We start from the raw sequence: 24,469 nt of genomic DNA, 5'->3' as shown, positions 1-24,469 counted from the left end.
TTTATAGTAGTCATTTATAATACTCTGAGAAAAAAAAACTATACAGGGTAGGGTATACTATGACAGTCATCTATTTTTGAAATAGTTAACAATTATAAAAATATTAGTACAGAAATACTTGTTTCAAACGATGCGGAACCCTATCCAGTTTTTCCTCAGAAGGTATTAAGTCCTGCCATTTGCGGAAACTTAAAGGCACCCAACCCACGCGAATACCGAAGTTTTACTGTGCTAAATCAACTTGCATTGCAAGCTGTGGTCTCTGTACAAAGATTCCGTTGTATTTAGCATTTCAGCGTAGGGCATTAAGTGAGAAAGTTACAATAAGTTTGATAAACAAATATACAGGATATTCCTCATTCTATTACATTCTGCAACTTTAACATGTTGTGTTCAAATTAATTTAAAAATCTATACGTTTTATTATAAATCTTTAATTTAACATTTTTAGTACTTTAGTGCTATCAGTATTGTCTATATAATCACCGAAATTGCCTGTGTTTTTATTTATTTTTTACTACCTGCCCATAAATTTCTTCAATTTAATATGTCAAATGTTTGGCAAAATGTTAACTATTTTGAATTTCCTTTGACGCTTCAACAGTGTTTGCTGGTTGTCTTGTTTTTGGTATCACCTGTGAACATGACTTCTTAGCCAGCTACCAGAAACTCGTTTATGTGTATAAATTAGGAAGACCAGCACTCCTGATACTGTGATTCCCCACAACTTGCCTCACCTTGTTTATGTGGTAGAGTTTCAAAAACCTTCTGAAAATCCATATCATATCCTATGCTCTGCCTCCGTTACTGCTGTTGGTTGTTCAAAGACCTCACTAACATGTCAAACGACCAACCATTTCTATATCCGTGTTGACTTCCCATTACTGTCTTATTGCTATGATAACTGCTTTTATTAGAGATTTTTATAAAAAAAAACTATGATCCTGTGGTTTTTATTTACAGCTCCTTAACATTACATGTAAGAATGTAAAGAAGGATGTCCTACAGTTTATTGTCAAATTTCAAGTCAATGTGTAATATACCATTTTGTCGTGTTAATAGTCTATGAATTACATCTCTTGTTTTTTCAAGTACAATTTTTAGATGTGACAGAGGAGCCTGTCCCGAGTTACGGGTAGCACGGGAAATACATTATTTATACACTCTCCGTTGAGCGGTGGAGTATACCACCCTATCCTTGACATTATTCTCCAATGCATCAATAATTTTATGTATTGAGGCTTTTGATTTGTCTGCCATATATATGTGTGTGTGTTTTTAAGAGGTGATATTTTTGGTGCCAAGAAATTATAGCCGAAACAGGGCGATGAAAAAGAAGAAGGAGCAGACTTTTTTTTAACACTCTTCCACTTTAACGTCGGTTGTTACTGTATATTCAGTCTTGTGTGCTGATATAATTTTTCCTTTTGATGAAAGAATCGGTTAGCAATCCAGATGAAAACATGGCAAAGAAATCCAGAAAGTTGTGTTGTGATCCATCCTCATATTAATTGAAGCCCCCAAGGTAGATATTTCAGTCAGGTTGTCAAAAATCCTAAATGAGAGCAGAATAAAATGCAGGGGAAAATATCTACTGAAGTAAATGTGGTACTGTGGTACTGCTTCATATTCTTGAAAAAATATTGGTCCATAAGTATTTTTTTTATTTAGCTAATTTCATGTCATTTTATAACATGAATGAAAATATTAATTGTAACATGTACTAATAGTGGAGTAATGACAATGTCAATACCACAAAATTAGGCTTATTTAGACCAAATCAGATGTTTAAAAACAGAAACATAAAAGTACTCCATTTTCTTGTCAGTATAAATCTTAATAGTGGGTTCATTTCAGAAATTTGCTTAAATGTGATTTTATTCCCAGAGCAAGATGAAGTAGGATACAAACATAGAATGTATTTTGGTTGGATTCTTAAAATTAATTATAATCAGTTTTGAAAAGTAATACTTCTAGTCTTCACTTTTTCATCTTTTAGTCCACACCTACTTTCTCTGTGTAAATGAGACCATTGGTAAAACATTATTAAATATTAAGACAAAATTAATGAACAAAATAAACTTTTTAGCTGAAATGTTAGTGTATTTAGTCCAATATAATTTCCAAATTAAAGTGAAAGTTTACACTAATTATGTTTTACGTTATTATATTCTTAACACTGATAACATCATCCGTTGAAAACACAACTCAGAACCAATTTGATATTTCTGTATACTTAAGGAACTCATTATTGGTTTTTAACAATAGCACGTTACAAAAGTATTATATATTCACAAATATTTCTATATATACAGTATGTAGTCTACGGTTACATGAAATTGCTATAGGCTTTGTTTATTGTAATTTTATATATAGTACTGTTTAATAAATTATCAAATTGAAAAAACTATTTTATTGTATAAAAGATTTGTGTTGTATAGAAGACAATAAACTGACTTTAATAAGCACTCGTGTTTTCTGTGGGCAGTTTATTTTCTTTACACGTCTTCAAATTCAAGTTAGCTAGGATAAATGGTGTCTCTATATATTGTCATATCCAGGGTGTAATCATGTCTTCCTTCCAATCCTCCTGAGAGGTTCAAGATGCTGCACCCCTTACCAAGAATAACAAAAATTAATTCACATGTTTGCACATCAGGTGGCAAGCTATAAAAATGAAATACTCATTTATTGTTTTTAATGCCTTTCGGTATATATTATGTACACAGAAGACCACAATTTCAGTACAATATGAAATATCGAAACCCTAAGCATAAATGTCTCAAATATTTGTTAAACTAAAAGGCTGAAAAGTCATTTTCTTATAAATATAATTGCAATTGAACTGACTGGGTGTTATCATCCCCTCTTATGCTGAGCTATTGTTAGGTGAGATACTGTTGTGGGTGTTAATAAGTTTTCAAAAATCACTCCTCCAAGAAATAACAGTATAGCTGGATCAAACATAATTCACAGTCTCAGAAACATGGAAAGAAAAACTGTCATATTTCATTGAAAAACCCACAACTGTATATCAAAACTTCACAATATCCCACATTTGATAGGTCTGTTCATGTTGTGTCTCAAAGGGGCAGCACCTCAGAAAAGTCTAGTTGGAACTAATATATGTACCGTACACTACAAACACAAACAACAATGCCTCCATCCTGCTTTATAACTACAACGATGATAAAATGTCTCCTAAACTCCTAAACTAATGTTTTTGGCATATTGTTGATTGTTGAAATCATGATTTATTGTGATCAATTCAAGTGACTTTGTTGATTGGCACAGGTGACAAAGTGATTTCATTTATTGAATGTCAAGGCCTAGTTAAAATCATGAAAGAAAAAATACACAGAAGGAAACCAGTATGTCCTTTTTATCAGGAGAGCAATACCAATGCCAAAGAAGTCTGAGGATTTTTAAAAACATCGCATCACATGCATCCTTACACTTGTCTCTGTTCTTTTTTTTTGCAGTTTCTAGCTGTCGAGATATTACAGCAAATACACTCTGTCAGGGTCAAAACCTGAGTGACTACAAGTCACGATCACATCTTCAACTTGGTGCAAAGCATGCAGCTCTGGTGTACAACTTGTATATCTTTAACATGCACTACTTGAGTGTAATTTTCACAGTTGACACTGGTGTGAGCCTGTGCGTGTTTGTGTCTGTGTGTTTCTGGCTCCCCCTGTGACCATGGATTGGATGAAGCAGTTAGAAAATGGATTGATGCTGGCTCAATGAAATGTCAGTGCACTTGATGCAAAAAGATTTACCGATAATAAATTTGAATTGTTGCAGTTGCACGTATCTTATTATATTCACAATATATTGGTGGGAGAAACTATCCACTCATCTCATCCACTGTCTCCATTTGTAAAAACACTATATTAGGAAGCATTGTAAGTTTTTTTTTATTTTAAGTATCGAATCCCACTGTTCTGGGAAGAAAAAAACAACTCTTCAACTTAAAAGAAACTAACATTACAAAGCAGTTCTAAGGCATTTAATGGAAATACAAGGAAAATGTAGAGACAACTTTGAAGCCATTCAAGACATTGTCAGTTTATCAACAAAATAGCTCCTCAACCCTATATACTTTGAATGACTCCTGTATTTTGTTGTTAGTTATATGTGTAAATTCACATGAACTAAAACCTAAGAGTTAGCTTAGCTTTTAATATTATCAGTAGAAATTGTGTTCTTTGAGTATAATGTTCATAATCATTGTAGGCATACTTTAAGGCACTAGGAATAATAGTTTATATAGTTTAATATTCAAAATTTTTCTATGAGCATTAATTAGTTACTTTTTCATGCTTACACATCAAATGCATGCAAAAGCTCCTTGTGTATCATATCATCAGAGCTCAATTTAATTTGAGGTATACATTCTATTGATATTCAAACCAATTATCAAAGTATTAATACTGTAGCATTCTTTCTATAATTCTTATGTGTTTTATTAGAGTAATCTTCCAGATTGCCTTCAGATGTCTTTGCCACATTCAGGGCACAAGATGTCATCTCTCTCGGTGAGGAATCCTCGGCCTACTAAGGAGACAGAACATTTCTTGCAGTTGAAGCAATCATTGTGCCACTGGCGTTCTTCAAAGGAAATATACTTGCTTCCTCCAAGTCCTAAGTGGGGAAGAGAAATGATAAAAATATTAATTTTAAACACTAATGCATCTTTAACAATTATATAAACACTATTATTTTCAGGAGGTTACCCGATTTTTCCTTTACTTTGGAAACTGTCATCTGACTCACGACAGTGCATTTCTTGAGTGTTATGGAAGTTGTAGATATCTTTTAGCAGAATTTCTTTATTTAAAAAAGCATGATGGTCCTCAGTCATTCATCAGGAAGAAAGCTGCCTTTTTACTGTGTACTGTATGTTGAATCCAGTAGCTTTCAAATCCACCTGTGCTTCTTGGTTATTCTGGTGGATATTCCACAGTGGTGGGATACAAATGATTGACATTGCTATGTAACAATGATACTTGCCTCTGCGCTATAGCCTGAATGAGTTCTTGTTGGCCATAGAGCTCTGCATTTTTGTATTCTGAATTTACTGTGGGATAACAAGTGATCAAGCTAATAGATGTATCTGAGGGAGTGCAAACGTTGCCTTTGGGTTAAGTCGAATAACAAAAGGCAAATCAAAACAGGTATACTACTGTTCAGCTTAGTTAATCAGCTTAATTAATAATTAAATGATACTATCAAAGTCATGATGTTGCATAATATATGAACTTGCAACATGTGTCATCCAGCCTTTTTTGCTATAACATAAATACCGCTGATTGATATTGGTTGTGATTTACCTCTCACACAATTTAGCAATGTTAGGTATTAAGCTATCTGTGTGGCAGCATGAATTTCAGATAAAATGAACAACCAGACTGTCTCAAGGCAACTAGGTCTTGAACTCAATTCTGATAAACAATGCTGTAGCCTGTAAGAAAGTTCTTCAAGCTTCCATTGGAATGTATAAAATGATGTGACTTTTGCTATCAGCTGAAAAGGAGCTTTAAGAAAAGTTATGGTTTGGTCATGCAAGTAGTGACATTTATATTGATTTGGTGTTTCCGATTCATTAACTTGAAGAAAGGTTTTGAAGTCCATCTTATTTATAAAAGAATGTGTACTACCAGGTGACACAGTGGCGCGGACCTAGGGTGTGCAATTTGTATGTTCTCCCAGTATTCACATGGGTTTCCTCCAGGTGCTCTGGTTTTCTTCCAGTCAGAAAGCATTGTGGTACAGTAAGTTCCTTGGCTTCTCGGAAAAAATTGACCCTTGTGTGAGTGTGTGTGTGTTTGCCCTGAGATGGACTGGTGTCCCGTCCAGGGTGCACCCCGTCTGCACCTGTTGTTTGCCAAGATAGACTCCAGCTCCCCTGAGACCCTGAACGGGAAGAAATGTTTAGAAAATAGATGGATGGATGCGTAATAGCAGATGGAAATAAATGAAGCAGAAACAAATTAAAAATGTGAATATTTTCATTAGCAGAAAAGCCTGCTCAAAATATTAAGAGGAATGACAATGTTCGATTAGTAATTGGAGATATTAAAAACTGAAACAGATGTATGAACTAAAGTACTGATTTTTCAGATAAATGTTTCAAAGCAGTGAATGGGATAACATTATATATTTAGGATTTCTGAAAGTGGACTGCTTTTTTTCCAGGCCTATGACAACAGAAAGGATAATAACAGGACATACCACTGATTGGATTTGTGCATCCAGCACACTTCTTGGCATACAGATTACAGAAGCAGTTCAGGCAGTAAGCAAAGTCATCCCGAGATGTGAAACGTTGTCCAGACAGCTGCTTCTTGCATCCAGTGCACAAGAAGCAATCTTTGTGCCAGGGCTGCTCATGGTAAGTCACTCCTCCGGAGGTGATGGGCTGTCAGGGAAAAGTGCAGTCAGATCTTGAATTTTAATGTAAATACTTGGAGAAAGAGAAGGAGAGCAAGCCTACTGTTTTAAATCATACTTCTGCATAATTGTTTGAAAACAACAGAACAGTCTACAGCACCTGCAGTCCAAAATACTATTATTACTATTATTACAAAATACTATATTATATTAGAGTGTGCTATTGTCACTAAAATTTTAAGTTTAAATGCTTTTTTCTGTGTGTTACGTCTCAGGGATGCAGCTGTTAATTGCTTTGTTTGAATACAATTTTAGGGGTCAGATCTTATCAGAGATCAATTTCTCACAGAGCATTTTTTAATTGATGCCTGGGGACAGTCTCCTGGGTCCAACACTGTTCGCATCCAGCTGCAAAGCAGTGGTGGTGTTGCTGCTTTCTTTAGAAACTCAATATTTACCTCATCCTTTCACCCTTCATTTTTCAGATGACATCCAGGCTGTTCTAAAGGAAATGAAGTGTGAAAATACTAAACTGGCAGTGCCAAAAGGGCTGCTACAGAACTAAATGAGTTTGTTAATGCTACTTAATAGCTTGGCACATGGGCTTCAGAGGTTACTGTTTGAGTCTGCTGTTTTATTTCTCGTGAAGCACGAGACAAACACTGTAATAACATTCTATTGTATTAAATCATGTGATGACGTGAAGTAATAAAAGGCTTATTAATAATGAATGCTTTGACTTAGAGCTGTACACTGCGGTACAATCCTGTTCTCCTATAAATACATCTATTCTTTCTAAAGTGAGATTCATGAAAAATCCTAAAAATCACTGTTATTTATAATATTGTTTAATTGTAATATGACCTGCATGTTTCTTCATATTTCTCATAATGGCATGGATGGAATTTTTTACCTTTATGCTAGTACATGTTGCTTATTTTGTATAGTTTAGTCAAGAAGGTAAGATTTTTGTTAAACTTTTAACTGATAGTATAAAACAATTGGCAACCTCATTTTAAAGCTCATTTATATGGTATCAGTGCAGTGTTACTCTTGTAATGTACTGTAAATAAATCAGACTACAAATCTCAATTATAGTAACATTTAGTATATACTATTCATTAATATGTATAGATTTTTATTCTACATTTTAGTGAGAACATCACTAAAATGAATCCATTACTGTATCAAAGAATTCATAATCGCATCAAAAATAAATGTGTTTGCAATTCCAAGAAAATGTTACTTCTCGACTCAACATTGCACGTTTACATTTGGGTAGCAAACATGGGGAAAACATTGACATTTTGATATGAAAAGGCTTAGACATTATAAATAAAGTTGTGTGGTTTCTTCACATTCCGCTGATAGAACACTGTAGAACATATACAGTGAAGTGTAAGAAAACTCCTCAGACTTCAGGGAACGTTTAGCACACATATCTTCTCTACCTTCTTGCACTGCACACACTGCATGGCAAACTGCTTCTCGTAACAGGGCACGCAGTAATTATGCGCATCCTTGGGAATGAAGCTCTTGGTTCCTATGGGCTGTTGGCAGCGATGGCAGGTGAAGCATGTCTCATGCCAGCTATTGCCTTTGTGCTCCATCTTCCGAGTGCCTGTTGGACAGAGACACGTGGAAGGGTGGCAGTTCTTTTAAACATGGAGAGAATGTTTGTAGTTTAATTAGATGCACTTCAACGAGAGGCTTTTTCATTTGGCATTTATTTCATTTAACGGCAGAGGGAAAACAATTTAAAATGTACTTGATGTTTTCTCCTAACTATTGTTACGAAAATTGACATATCACCTTTGAAACCTGTTACATTTAACTTCATACTGTACCTCTGAGATGATGTGGTCTGTAACTTTAAGTTACATCTTCATAGAGTTTCAGGACAGAAAACCTAAACAAAACTCCCAGGGTTCTGCATTCAAATTACTACAGTATGTAGTAATGTACTACAGAAGCCAGAATATTTGGCTTCTTTTCCTTTATGTCAAATGTTTGTTTTCCTCACCCTCTTTCACGATGCTCTTCTTTGACTTTGACCTATAATAAAAAGGCAGTCTCCCTAAAAATATTGTATCAGTAAAATAACGTCTCAGAAATTGTCCAATCTGTAGGCAAGCCACACTAATCATCATTTCTGAGAGTGCCGTAATGCTGAGAAATTTATATCCATTAATATATTTTTGAGTAACTGAAAGCTCATAGGTCAGGACAGGACTCACCTGGCATGATGGTTTTCTTGCATTCATGGCATTTGGAGGAGTACTCATTGGAATAGCACTCAGTACACAGCAGGAGCTCATCCTTGGCAGAGAAGGGTTTGTCCACCAGGGAGCGCTTGCACTGAAAGCAATGGAAGCAGTCTTCATGCCAGTGACGGTCCTTGTAAGAGAGATCCTGAAACATTTGTGGGAGAAGCTTAGTGCACTCTTTAGGGATCACACTGAATGTGATCTACCAATTTACCCATCAATCTATCAAAACAGTTCTCAGTTAATATACCCTGTTATGGTTCACATTTAACTCTTGGGATTTTATTATTGTTTTATTAAAGTAGCTTTGTAAATTTGTGAATGGCTGTATTTTTCCTTAAATTTCATTCATCACTTTTGTGCATTTTTCTTACAGTAGGATCTACAGGTTGCAATTTTCTTTTGCTCCCTTCCATGATTTCCAGATGACTCAAACTATTCCGTGTTTGTGCTGCACAGTACATAAGGATTAACAGTATTAAAGGCTATGGTAAAATCCTGAATGATGACATTAGAAATGCCCATGAAAATGGTAGTGCTGCTGGAGCTTAAACGCTGTGCATATAAACTGGTGCTGCTCAATCAGAAAAAAGCAACTTTAATGATTGTGTAACAGCTTATGAGTTAACCAACAAGAATGAATGTTTTTAGGCTCAGTGCTCTTGGAAAATCAGGAAACAATTTGGACACACTGAATTAAAAAAAATCTCAGGTTCTGTAGCTGCCCAGATTACATCTGGTTTGGTATTAAAAGTATAATTTTAGTCTATGAAAATATTTGAGAACATAAGCAAAGGTCATTAAAAATGAAAATGTGTGACACAATGATGGAAAAGAGACAATTATATTAAATTTGCAAACAGAAAAGCATTGTAGTAACAACATACTGTAGGAATATAAAGTAATTCAACATCATGTTAACAAATACATTTGGAAGTAGAAAGACAGGATTCACTGATAATGTAATTACCAAAATAACATTTTTTGTTTTTGTAATAAAATTCTATATATCAGTGGCAACAGAATTGCTATAATTATAAAAGTTGTTTATACCAATAAAAGTCTTTGTGTGTTTCAGTGACAACTAATAATGGTCATGTTAAAACCACAAATCATAGCATTGGATATATAAATATAATTTGAAATGAAGTATTATAGTTTTCAGTTGTTTGTTTTTTTACATGAAGTTTTACCATCTATTTCTTCCTCTGCTTTGTCATGCTTTTAGTAAGTAAAGTAAACAGATCCCTGTTGTAATAAAGCAAATAAGAAAAATAGCTCCTCTGTCAAAAGATGTTGGGAGTTCTCACAGCCACATTAAACTGTGATGAACAATCCTTTACAGAAGTAAAAAGATCACTGCAAAATATTCACAGAAAATACAATCATCTGGGATCAAAAAATATATATTTTCTCTAAACAAAAAAGCAAATACAAGCTTACAATAAAGCACTACATGGATGCCGAGACCATTATTAATGCCATGTGTTGAAATTGTATTTTCAATTTCCAAACATACTTTGGCTTATTAAGATTAGTTGCTGGAAGAGCACAATAAAAATAGTTATGGGATTCCTGAGCACTGAGCTAGCAGCCCTGAAGGATGGTTTGTTTACAAAATGGAAAATTTCCTCATTCCATTCATAAGATCCTTATACCAGACTCCTGTTTCTAGTATCTGTTTAGATATCTGTTTATATCACTAAAGACTACAAGAGGGTAGAAACAAACTGCATCCTTTATAATCCTTGTTCTGAACCAAAATCTTCAAGGACTCCAAAAACATTATGTAAGGCTCTTGTTAATTGTCTCCAGATGACTTCTGTACTTTGTCAGGGTTTAAAGCATTATTGCCATTGCCCTAAATATTACAAGAGCCCGTATAAGCCTAAGACTTCTCTGGATTATCAGATCCACCGTCAAGTTTAATATTGTTATTATGCTGATTTTTACAACCACTCACTACGTGGGAAACTTTCTAAGTCTCAAAAGGGATTTTGTGACCAGCTGATTAAAAAAAGGGGAGAAAAAGTTTGAGAAACTTTTTAAAACCATGTAGTTTTCTTGGAACAGCAGAATGATTCAGTCAACCAGACACAACCTTTCATCCATTTTCTTCCTGCTTTAGCCAATATAGGGGTGCAAGGCAGCCAGAGCCTATCCCAGCAAGCATAGAGTTCAAGACAGGATATACCCTAGATGGGACACCAGTCCATCACAGGGCACACACTGACACAGACATGCACACTCACACTATCGGGGGGGGGGGGTTATCTGCGTGTAGCTTGCATGTTCTAACCATGTTCGTGCAGCTTTTCTCCAGGTGCTCCGCTTTCCTCCCACAGTCCTAAGATATACTGGTGGGTTAATTGGTTGCTAGAAAAAATGCTTGTGTGTGTGAGTGTGTGCATGCTTCTGTCTGTGGGTCCAGGGTGTATCCTGCCTTGTGTCTGTTGCTTGCTGAGATAGGCTCCAGCTCTGCCACAGTCCTGTATATAGAAAATAGATGGAATGATAAATTGATGACAATAAGGAAATACATTGTTAATAGGATCTAAAATATAATTTAAGGAGAGAATTCATAATGTTTTATGTGGAATGGCAAAGTTCAAACTGGTTTGTGTGGTGGGGGTTTTGTTCCCTTGTGCTGCCTGGTTTACTAGAACATACAAAAGCTACAAAAAGAGCTACAAAAGACTGAGGAGCCAGGTTCATTTCTGTTCTGGAGTCAACATCCGCATTGTGTAATTGGAATTTCATTTGCTTTTGTTGCCTTCATGTTTGATTATCCTCTGTATATATATTTTTATTGTAATTTTATTTTCTTTGAACACTGTGAATTGCAAGTTCATTCCTGCTCCCTCCCCACTTCCTCTCTACTAGGGATGATTTCCCATATGGGTTCTATTAGTGCAAAAACAAGCATCACTATGTGAATGTAAATGTAGGAATTTTTAGATTTGCATTTTTTTGATTTTCCCGGTTCTCACTTTAACTGTATCACCACTTTCCAAAAGTATCTCTTATTTTTACAGAATTATTCAAGAGCAACTTTCAGAAACAAGTCTCATTACTGAGGCATTTTAACTGAGAAGAGGAAGTCTATTAATCTTTTTATACAGTATATGTGCTACACAATTATGTTCAAATCATAGTGCTAATGGACTTTGAAATCTGACTAAATCTGTTGCCTGTAGTCAAGAACAGTGTAGACTTGCTAATTGAATATGGAAAAAACAGGGTTCCTCAGTACTAGCTTCAAGGAGAGGGTCTGCTGTTCAGTTCAAGGTCTTTGCCGAGGACAGAACAAAGATTTGATCAACTTGAGGTTTGCGGTGACTCTGGAAATCACTATACTTCAAGTCTCACTTAATTTTGAACCTAGGGGGTACCTCATCATCTTTATTGACCTAATTTACTTTACAATTATTCAGGTGTGGAACCTAAATAGAAAATTCCAGGACATTCTTTTATTATTTTACTTTATGAATCATTTTTAAATGTGGCAAAATTTAGTAATGCACAGATATGGTGATTATGACAGGATTAGGTCCCACAACAGCAAAACATTCAAGAACAAAACCTTTTCCTCATCTGAAATTATTGTTTTTGAAAAGACAATGTTAATTCTTACTGTCCCATTCAACAGAGTTTACATTGTTTCCCTAAAAAGAACACCCCCCATGCCTGTTGCATTTAAATATTTTAGACATAGAAAACACAGAAAACTTGAACCAAAATGCAAATAAAAATCATTTACATGTTTAGGATTAAACATATTACAGTGTTAAAATGAAAACGTTTCTAAGTCAGTATTAAGTAGAACCGCCTGGAGTATCAGTAGCGCCAGCAGAGCTGTTGCACAGATATGATAGGCTATTACGTAGATGTCCTGTATGGCTGCAGCCAGCTAGTGAGAACTGTCTAGTTGCAGTCATGTTGACGACTTTGGCAAGTTGTTCCCACAAACAAGAGTCAGGTCAGAAGAAAAAGCTGACCATGGCAAAACCATTGTTGTCTGGAAGTAGTGTCTTTCTAATCCTAGTACTTTGTCCTGCTGGAAAATGGATTCACTCTGAGGAACACAAAATGTTGGCTCAAGGACTTCCTCAGTGTAACACTGAGCAGTAAGGTTGCCCTCACTTTGGCCAAAGACATTCTTGTGTAAAAGGACATTCTTCCCCAAATCATCACACAGTCAGCAATGTCCAGTTGGCTTGAACAATGAGCATAATTTTCACCGTGATTGTTCTAGACATCAGGTCTGTCAAGGGAAAGACAACACTCATTAATGAATAAAAAACTTCACCACTCTCTACCATTAGCTTAGATATTCTCTGGTCCACAGAAGATGGTGATTTAGTTTTTCCACTATTCATGGTAACCCTGTAAGGCATCCAAGAGTACAGATACTTTTTAAGCAAACAGAAAGCTACAGTCATTCTTCTGATGTACTATCTACAGTATACAGGATATTTTCTTGCTGGAAGTAATACTAGAGTCACTGTAGTCTGAAGATGATCACAGAGATTAAGGTGTTGATCCTGGGCCAGTGTGGTGACCTTTAGCTTTCCTGGATTTCTGGACTCGTCTGCTGATTGTTGCAGCTGGGTACCTCATTGTCTGGACAAGCAGTCTTCAACTATTTCAATAGAATGATTGAGGTGAACTTCACTACTCCAGCAGGGCATATTTACTGATTTCACTGTGCTTGCTTTAAAATCGTGTTTGTTTGACTTAGTCAGAATATTAATTAATCATTTCTTCAGCTTTATTACCAAACACTGATCACCATGTGTTTTTATGAAATCTCATGATTGTGGATCAATATTTTGTTATCCTGGGGAACAGTATTATATAAACAGTAAACAAAGATATACGCTCACTATTTAGATGATAAATAATGTTACATACTGTATGTGCTTTCACTGTGCATTAATATAGCTTTAAAACTGAAAAGGCATATATTGTACTTTCCAGTCTTTCCTTGCAAGTTCGTATTTTATCTTCTTGCAGTCATTCTTTTTCATTTTGAAACTGAGCGGATTTTGCAAATTTTGTCTGCCTCATGTTAATTAATTGCTAGTAATTTCATGCTACGACAGCCACAGCTCAGTTTTCTGAGCAACTACAGAGAAATATGTTGCACCTCCATGGCCTAGCTGCTCAGTGAAGTGTAATAAAAAATCATCTAACATAGATCTGATAGTCTGAGCTCCTGACAGGGCAGCTCCTGCTGTGCTCATTTACACAGTGAGTGATTTCAGTTTGAAGAGCATTCATTCGCATACCAATGACTTCTATGTGTTTTCTACAGAACCACTGGATAGTCTTTTCACTTTTGTATTGCTCTATTTTTAATCTGATACAAATTTAGCACCCATGTATGCTATTAGTTATTACCATTTATCTTTTTATACCCAATAACAATGAGTAATATATTAATATTAATACTAGTAGTAGTACCAGCTGTAGTAGTAGTCTTGATAGTGGTAGTAGTAGTAATAGCAGTGTAGTAGTATGCTATAAACAATGTTGTTACTGTGAGTTATCAGTTAATCACCTAAAGATATACATCTGTATATTTGTGTATAAAGACCAGAATGGACCCTTCCATAGATATATCACAGAAGGCAAAAGGACTCCTTAAAGATGTTTTTCTAAACATTTTCTGTAATTAATGTATGTAAAACTTTAGCAGAACGCTATTCTTTCATATCTATACTCTTCTGAGCAACCAATATCTGCCAGAGATAGTAACTTCACTAGTTGATTCATGCATCTAATGTTTTTACTCAGGGGCTGTGATTATTTTGTGTGATTTTAGTGACAGTACAGGTGAAAGTGAAATGGACATCTAATAATGTGTGTATTTGCATCAGACCTCATTCACAAGGACTGTTAAGCACCATGAAATTCAAGTGTGCACATCAACCATGTGAGCTCGGTCTAAACCAAAACTCTACTGTAAGTCTAGAGATCAGAAAGTCAGCACAAAGTTCTTCTACCACACCTTCCTGGAATGTGTCAAAGAATGAAAGTAATCCCAAAGGGTGTACAAGTGTCAGAGAGAATGGGAATTGATTAGCATACAGGCAATTCCTAGGGCAATATTTGCACTTCAGGCAAATCAATTTCAAACATGCCTCCATGTTTCTAATGAATAAATTGTGGTGTTTGGAGCAGAAAGTGACACAGGGGATAATTGACAGGAGGCAAACACAGCCCCCTGATGGGATGTGTGATGACTACTGGAGGGTGGCAATGTGACATACTTTGCTGTTGCAGCCGATGGGTTTCTTGCATTCCTCACAGGCGTTGGAGTAGAGACTCTCATAGCACTTGACACAGTAAGGGTTCTCCTCCCGAAGGATGTACTTCTTCCCAAACAGGGACTCTTTGCAGTAGTGGCAGTCGAACCGCTCAGTCATCGTGACTCCAGGGAGCCGCCTCACACCTGACTGTGAAAGAAGAAGCCGTTAGAGGATTCTGTGGCTTCATTAGTATTGTAGGTAAACATAATTACTTTAGACATTCATTAACCTCGGGGCTCTTGGGAAATCTTCTGAGAAAGATAAGGACACTGTTCAAATTTCAATTAAACCGATTTTGCCGCGTATGTGCATTCAGCGTTGTATATCGAAAATAACATTGAGGTTTAAAAAAAAAATCAGATACTACCTATCTCAATAAACATAATGCTCTACTACAGTGCAAATTATTTTTTTTGTAAATTAAAGCTAATGCTAGCACTGCACATTCTATACAGTATAATGTATATATGCAGAATATATGTGCATACAGTACATATATATGTATTTTCCATAAGTGAACACAATTGAACAGGAATATAGTAATATCAGCGACAATTGCTTCTGTACTACTTTCTTGATTATTAGCACCTTATGTATGCAAAAGGAACAGTATAAGATCTTACAGGTTTGAATTTGTGTGGATAAGTGGGATGTACTATGGTCTTATCATTAGTTTTAGCCATAACTACAAATTAATATATGCATTACCACAGGACCTGTTGTTTCCTAATTCATTTACATTTGTGAATTAGTCCACATTTGTCAAACTGGAGCTAATGTATAACAACAAGATGAAGTATCAGTTCCTAAGCAGTTTTCCGTGTGATTCAATAAAGTGTGGTGACAGTAACAAAAGATTCATTTACATTAAGTCCAGAAGGAAAAGAATATTAAGTAGTCAAAAGTCAGAAACTTTCAGCAAGTAATTACATTAACAAAAAGTGCTTCAGTCCCTTGTCTTTGTCTAAAGTCTGACTGGAAACATTTAAACAATTGTTTAGAATCTAATCATATTAATACAGAATAAGGTTGCGCTGCAACCATTTCCAAAGTTTTTGTTTTGTTACTTTACTGTAGGTAAAGTACTATAATGTAGTTTTAAATTCCCAATTGAATTTGGGATTGAGAATGATGTTGTATTCTTGAGCAAGGAGTTTCACTTAGAATGCTCCAGTAATGTTCATAGCTGTACAAATGGGTACAAATGACTAATTATTATGCACTTCACACCAGGAACCATTAAGCCTATAGGAACAAGACAATATTTCAAGGACCAGTTGATGAGGTTAGTAACATACTGTATGGACAAAAAGCACAGAATGAGTAAAGGTGTAGGAATTGGTTCCAAAACACAGGCAGCAGGACTTTAGTCTATTATCTTCCAACTCAGTTACATAAGTGGCACCTATAATAGTAAAATGGTGGAAAAAAGAACTATAGAATTACGTTGTCCATTCTTACGTTGTCCCTTGTATGAGACTGGAATACAAGGAGTATCTGCCAGGTGTAAGAACATCCCTATAGGACAGCTACAGTCAGTCCCATCTTCAACCACAAAGGCTGAAGACATTGTCCTACAGTAGAATCTGTGTAAACAATCAATTTACTAAGAAGAAATGCTACAGAGCTTGGATATAGCACTGTTAATAACTCAGAAAGCACAGGCACTGGAGCAGTAGGTTAATATTTGAAACAAGGCCTTTCTGGTATTCATCTGTGTCAAGACTAAGAAAAGGAGTTTTTAGCCAGTCAGTGTTTAACAGATGCTTTAACACAGGAATATATCTGGTAATTCTTCTCTGGACTGATTCCAGAGCACCATGATTTGGTGCATCATGATGATCAAGATAGTACAACATATTTTAAATGAGGTTTTACTAGTTCCTTGCACAAAACAACACAACATTCAAATACATGCATTATTTTAGAATTATTATTTTATTAAAGACTTCACCAAAAACCTTCTAAAATCTCAATATACATTATCATTCTCTGTTTGTACCCATTATTATATCCATTATTTGATTATTCAGATACAATAAGTCTAACAACATACTTAAGGAAGACCTACTTTTTCTAAATCCATGTTGATTATTCTCATCCCTGTAACTATGACTATAACTGTATTATCCTAATGGTTCTAACTAATACTCCTAAAACTTTATCTTTGAATATTTTTTATTCAAAAGTAAGTAAGATTAAGTCTTACCCATGTAGTTTCTGAGACCCTTGAGTCATCTAGGTTACATTCTTGTGCCTGAATGCTCTTTCTGATATGTGGTGCTACACCTTCTCTTCATCTTTCCTGTCTCTTTGGAATGCTGTGTATTGACTAATGTTCTCTTCATCTCCATTTTTATTTATTAGCCTTGTTTCTGAAGTACAAATTACATCATAACCGCAGTAGCTTCTATCTCTTTTATTTTGCTTTGAATACTCCTAGTGTTTAGACATAAACACTAAATTGCTTAGTCTTTAACTAATTACTTAATTACTGGTCCTTTGATATCTTATTTTTCCTTTGGGTTCTCTTTTCAACTTTAGTCTCCACGTATCTCCCTTGAAGATTTCCTTTGGATTCTCCCTCCTTGCTTTCTCATTAGAAAGTTGGAATTTTTCTTTAGATCTCTACTCCAAGCTGATTGGTGTGCCCACTTCATTCAAATGTAATTTGTACAGATAGCCTTTTGCTTACAGTGGCTAAGAAAGCTGAAGCACAACAACCTCTGCTACATGTTGTGTTTATGGAGTAATATTTACTGTGCATCTTTGCATGGTACAGATCACAATTTTTGTCCTACTGTTCAGTTTGTTTCCAAGGTCTTTGAATTTGTTTCATAGAGAAAGTCCTTTTGAAGTCCTTTTATGCCAGCTGACCTAACAAGTAAATGTTCACCTGCCTTTGATATTTGACATTGAAAAGGTTTGTGATATTTCTCAGAATTAATGTTTTATTTCTCAATGTGCTTTGCTTATTGAACCAAAACTAAATACGTTTTTAATCAGTTTTAAATCTGCACTCAAAACATTAAGCATCCCAAACTACTGCTGTTCTCTACAATATTATAGGTTAGCTTTACAAAACCCAGTACAAATTACTATTGAGTCAAGATGAAATTCTGGACAGAAGACCTAAAATATTGTTACCATATCGAGCAAAAGAAGAAAATCAGGACTGAAGTACAGCTGTTTTAAACCTGCAGATTTTTTTTTTCTTAGACTAAAATCTTTCAGCATGCCATGAAAAAGATTAACTCCCATTATTATGTCAAAAGATAGTACAACCAGCAAAAGGAAAAACTATTCAATGTATCTGTACTTTCTGTCTTTTCTCACTGAATGCACAATTGCTATTAATCTTCTGAAAGCTTACGTGGGGCACAAACTAGGTAGAATTGCAACAGAATTTAAGTAATGTTACAGTAATTGGTCTAATCTACAGTAAAATTCTATAATGGGCATGTAGAATGGACAACCTAAATTCTCATCTGATGCATTAGTATAGTACAGATAAATAATGAAACATACACACATAACAATTAATTAACCTGGAACCTTAACTTCCTCTTAGGTTGGATAATAAGAAACTTTAAAAGCAATTGCTGTAATGCTGTGGCAATAATCACTACTCACAATTCAGCCCAGAGTTGGCTAATATCTTCCCTGTGAAGCCCAGGTTATCACAATCATAAAGCAGTCCAAATCAGGCACAATAGCTCATTGGTTCTGCTGAAGCCATTGTCTCCAGATCTCCCTGGAATTTTGCTTTCTGCATGCAGGCAACACCTCTACTATCTGCTAGCAACCCAGCAGTGAGTGTTCGAGTGTTCACTGTGAGGGCTTTGCTGCCTTAAGAAACCCCCTCTATGGTTTTACCATATAAGGAGGTAAAAGCTGGGAAACCTCTCTCTTTTCATGCTGGCTGCAGCTGGCAGCAGACACTATCATTTTCATTGGATTATTTATCAGTGCTTTATTTTTTTCGCTTGTTTTTTTTCTTTCCCAGAAAGCTGCTACTTGTTTTAGACAGGAAGAAGATGCTTTGTGTAACATCGAACATCAGACATTGTAGAAGGAGAAGAAAAAGAATCTTCAGTGCTTCATGACCTATCATCCTACGCACCTACAGTACATTTGTTATGCAATCTTTAGACTTTCAGCTGTGGCACTGTATCATGAAAGGTGCTATATAAACCAAAGAATTTGAATAATGAAATTACAGGTGAACAAGAAGTTATTTTGCCAATATATAACATTTTAATGTGTTGAAGGGTTATGGTTCTTGTTTTGAATGTGCTGTTCTTTGAATATGTTGGTCTTTAAACTACATATGCTGTGGACTCAAAATTGTTGTTAGACTAGCAATCACAACAGAACCAAGAAATCCTTTTAAATCATCCTTCCAGAATTAAGTCATGATTGAATCAACAGATGATCAAGTTACTTAAATAAAAAAGCCTTTGAAAAGCAACATCACATTTCAGCAGTAATCTTGTCTATGCCTTTGATGTATGTGCAGCTGACTTCAATACTAATTTCTGTAATGGTCAAGAATAATCTTTCTTTCACAGCTGCTGACAAATATAGACTTCTAGCAAATGCTTTTCGCAAGTTTTATACATGATTGTGATATAATGAATAGCAACGTGATGCATTTAATTCCTGGGAATTAAGTTATTTTTAATTACTGTAAAATATTGAATCAGATTATCAAGTGTGTGTATCAGTATGTCTGACAGAAGTATTATTTAATTTATACACATGAGTGTCAATTGTAATAATGTTTTGATTGTTTTAATTTGACTAAGTTTGATTTTTCTTCAATAATAATAAAAAAAATCCACACAAAGTTTTACATTTTGTATGTTTCTAAATTGTTTCTACTGTCTTCATTTACTATATGTTTTTAGGAAGTGCAAATTCCAGTGTTTACAAAATATTTGTTCCAAAAGGAAAGCTAAACATAGCTTAGAATCCACTCAGAGAAGAAATATGCTTGGTGAAATCTAAAGAAACACATTTGTTTGGACATTTCTCATGTTTTACTCCATCGTTGATAGCATGTGGTCTGTAAAGTTTGAACCACCATTTGAAAGCACAAACCAAATCTTTCTCTCTCTAATTAAATTTCAAAAGGCAAATAGGCCAATAAGAAACATGCTTCTCGTGTTATACACAACTTGTCTATTAAAATTCCTTCTGAGGGCAAAAAATTAATTTCACAAGGTTATTGAGGTATGGTGAAAGAGGTAATCATTGTTTCTTTTGTCATAACTTGAAGTAAACATTTTGCTTTGTTTGAAATGAATTATTTCTGTGAGATGTTCTTTAAAAGGGGTAACCTGAAAGTTGATGTTGTTAAATTTAGTGTAATTGTATGTAGTCTCATGTTTACTGTGGTTTAACCATAGTTTTATTATGACATTAGAATCCTATGGATTTAACATAATTTACTTTAATGATGCTCTATACATTTACATGTACCATTGGAATATCATAATAAACCATTCATTACACATTTCCTAGAAAATGTAACCTATAATACTGTTGTACTATTTTACAAAATAATTTTACATAAGGGAAAGGCTTTAAAGATGATAATTTTAACTGATTTATTTTTTGCTAAGTTTCCAACTAGATTCCTCACTGACTTACAGAGGTTTCCTCTGGTACAGTGTATGATACAGTGTATGTTTCCACACCACCTGCAATACAAATGTCAAGGTTTTCAGGCCAGCTTGGCTCATAGCAACCTGAAAGAGCTCATTATTGAGTTAATTGAACCAGTTCAACAGCTTCTCCTAGCTCTTCAGGTGCTGCTGCTTTAAACCAAACTGAAAAACCTACAGACAGACCAGCTCCACATGATCAGGACTGTACTGAAATGTACTGTATAACAGAAACCATATGCTCTTATTATTGTTATTTTTTTAATTTAAACAAGTAATACATAGGTTTCTCATTAAAATCATTTCAAATAAATAGTAAAATCCCAAAGTATGACCCTATTTACACTAGCAGCAAAAAGCAGCATGAATTATAGTAGTGAATAACTATCACCAAATTGTTGAGAAGAAGAGGAGTATCACATTAGTATCACACAAAGTTTTCTTATAAATGAAGCCCATTTAGACTAAAGTACTTCAGGAAGTCAATTCCTTTCCTGAAACTTAAAAAAAGTGTTTTTTTTTTCATATTTACAGTTTTTTAAGCGGTTAGCACCCCAAATACTTGTTGGCACAAATAGCCATGGAAATTACTACAAACACCACACCATATAGTATAATCTGTCTCTCTCCATCTCCAGGTGCAATTCAGGTTACATAGCCATCAGATTTATGTGACGAACAAATCAGAATGGGGCACCAGGGAATAACCATGGGAAAATCAGGAATTAAACTCTGGCCTGTGGTGTTATCAGCAGCTTTTCTCTAATTGATTTTCTGCCCAGACCCAAAAATATAAACTAACTATGGAGGAGGAAAGAAATAAAGAAATAACATTTTGTACAATTAGTTTTCTTTCAAATTTGTTTCTTTTTAAAAAAACAGCAAATTCAAAAACCTTGACAGTATGCAACAGAATGCAGATATAGTCGATCGCTAAATGCTTTGATTCAGTCCAAAGCCACTTTCTAATTTAATTGTGTGCCAAGTGGTCCAAGCCTGCTTCCTAATCCCAGCTGTCATTCAGCACTCTGGCAAATGCTCTTCAATAGAAGTGAATGTTCCAGTGATACAATGAGCTAATTAAAGAAAAAAGTTCCACTGTTCTCCCCCCAAGGAATGCTTGTTTGTCATAGATTGGGAATGCTACTTTGCTACTAAAGAAAAAGAAACAGGTGGTAGTCTTTCAAAGCCTTTCAAAAGATGCCGGAGGTCAGTATTAGTGATAATTAACACACACATTCCCCCAACAGCTCACAGCAGAAGGAAAGATATAGAAAATTAGTAATAGGGATATATGGGAGATGAAATTTAGTGAAAAATTGACGTCAAAAACTTCTCATATATAGGGAAGATCCTAACACACGAAGAAGAAAACTAACACAGAATTAGACTTTTACGGTATTTAAAACATACCGTATACCTGTACTAAACAGAAGCCTTACAGTGCATTTAGAAAGAAATGAAAAATGTCCCTCTTGCATATCTTGGAAAACTCTACCACTGTAAGCTGAAGGGGTAAATATGCAAAAGATCTTTTGTTCCAGGTGTTCCAAGCCCATGAGCACAGAGAACACAGATTCCTTGAAACAAAGTAAAGCCCATCCAAATTCTCTGCACAGCCCATTGGAATGCCAAGTTCTATTTGAAGCTCAGAATGGGATTTAGGTCCAGAACAAAGAATTCTAGAAAGTACTGTATATTGCATACTGTATATCCAACTTGTTTTGCATTTAAATAGCTTACTGTAAATTGTTAAAAATAAAACTCTTCTATGTTGAAATATTCAGAACATTTTTGTATTGATACCATTATCACACTACTTTTCCCATTTTTAAGGCATGAAATAAAATATAATATGCCAAATTTTGATATCTATGCCACAGTTGCTTTAATTGATATTATTGGAAATACCACGCAAAAGAATGGTGTTAAAATATTGCTTACTCTGTTGATTGACATTGCATTTTTATAAGCAATTTCATAGTATAAATTAATGGAAGAGTTTTTTTTTCATATATATGACACCAAGGTATGGTTTATATTTTTACATAAACCATAACAGTACTGAAAAACTCATTAGAAATCCTGCAGTGTTCCATGGTATTTTTTCTATAGTTACTATAGATGCAATTTCATTATGACATGACAGGGAAACCTATAAAACAGAGAAATGTAGACAATCTAAGAAAAAAATCAAATTAAAAATCTCACTACTTTACTGCTTTGCGATGTTTGTTTTATTCAAGTAATCAATTCATTGAAGTAGTAGTGTCATTTAATTTAAAAAAAATCCAATTAGACAATTTTACAGGTATTTAGTGACTGATGATTTAGCAATAAAACTGATTGTTTCTTTCTAGGAAAAGGTGATCTTACCTTATATTATTCAATTGAAATGTTTATGCCTCTCTCACACTGTTACTCCCTTTAATCATTTCCAGTTGTGCTTTAGTGCATGCACAGTGCATGCTGTTTTAATAGTGTGTAATTATGCAGCAAAATATTGTCAAAGTAAACTAATCCCATAGTCCTGACGGAGTGTCTGTAGCATAATCCAAAACAGAGACAATACATGTTGAAATGTAAATTAAATAATACCTGTGAAAGACCATCATATATAACCAACAAATGTCTTCATCCAAATGAAAACTTAATCCTCTTATTTTAATCTTAATCAACTATGAGAAGGCACTGAGAGCATCAATTTCAATTAAAGGTTTAAAGTGGTTCTCATGGGAAGACCTTTAATTAGCAGTATTATTTTTATATGCATTATCATCTTTCATCAATTTGTTAATGATATCCCCTCAGTGGGTATACATACCACTCCTTATTTTCTTTCATTAAGATGCTTTTACTTTGATTGACAAATGAAATATTTTCTTATGTTTAAATTGCCGTTTTGTTTTTAACACCAACATGCATAGAAAAAATACAACATAGAGTTGCAGGACGCAAGTCAAAAGTCCAACATGTAAAGTGTGCTAAAATGAAAATGTTCTCTGTTACAAATCAAAATGTCCCCAAAATGTAAAGGAATTGATGCTGTTTGCAGTGCAAAAAAATACAATGTTCAATTCCAATGTTTTGAGCATTACTGTTTAATACAGAAACAAAATTCTGAACCTCGTCTGTTGTTCATGTCCTAAGACAAAAATATTTAGATAAAACTCACAGTCTGAAAAATATACCATCCTTAATTCTAAGTTAAATAAGGATGTAGAAAGAAAAATCCCCTAATTACAATGAAATTATCAGAATGCATAACACTTAAACTTTCTGAGAGCGGACGTTAGGAAGTCCTTACCTTTCTATAGTGATGTGCTGCTTCCCAGAGCCCCAGCCAGAGAATGAAGTGACTGAGATAATGCTTCTGAAGTTATTGCTTTATTGGATTACTTGACCTATGGATCTGGTAATTGGAGGGACGGGCTTTCTTTATCCAGATGAGCTATAAATACAGTGTCTCCAAAGCACCCAACATCCACAAGAGATAAGTCCACTTTCACTGTGTGCCACTGGCCTTTTAAGGCTTCACATTGTAGTTCAGCACACCCCTGAATGGAAAGCCTGCAGCCTGATCTTAGAAACTGTATCCCACTGTCCAATCACCCCCCAGCTCTCCCCCCATGTCAAGGACAACCATTAAAAAAAATCAACTCAGCTGTGTCAGCTTGCAGCCTAATTAAAAAGAATTAGCCAATTCAGTAAATTAAGGACATGCTATATTGCTTATGCTACATACTAAAATGCATTTACGACAAAATTAGAACTTGCAAATTGTGAGAATTGTATACATTTTCACAATGTTAAATTCGAAATG

The 24,469-nt window shown here is 34.8% G+C and overlaps 1 protein-coding gene across 1 annotated transcript; it reads right to left on the bottom strand.

Moving 5' to 3' along the window:
• Nucleotides 1-3,291: 3,291 nt before the first annotated feature.
• On the bottom strand, nucleotides 3,292-24,226 carry fhl2a (four and a half LIM domains 2a). Its single transcript, XM_088912651.1, has 6 exons — nucleotides 23,954-24,226; nucleotides 14,939-15,124; nucleotides 8,634-8,808; nucleotides 7,848-8,017; nucleotides 6,238-6,424; nucleotides 3,292-4,647 (listed from the first exon to the last, which is right to left on the bottom strand). Exons 2-6 carry the CDS (start codon nucleotides 15,092-15,094, stop codon nucleotides 4,496-4,498), a joined length of 840 nt encoding a protein of 279 aa, XP_088768777.1. The 5' UTR covers nucleotides 15,095-15,124; nucleotides 23,954-24,226; the 3' UTR covers nucleotides 3,292-4,495.
• Nucleotides 24,227-24,469: the final 243 nt, after the last annotated feature.

Source organism: Atractosteus spatula, chromosome 4 (assembly GCF_055471065.1).
Source record: "Atractosteus spatula isolate fAtrSpa1 chromosome 4, fAtrSpa1.hap1, whole genome shotgun sequence".
Taxonomy (NCBI): domain Eukaryota; kingdom Metazoa; phylum Chordata; class Actinopteri; order Semionotiformes; family Lepisosteidae; genus Atractosteus; species Atractosteus spatula.
Note: the sequence above shows the minus strand (reverse complement) of the source record. Positions and strands in the feature narration are given on the sequence as shown.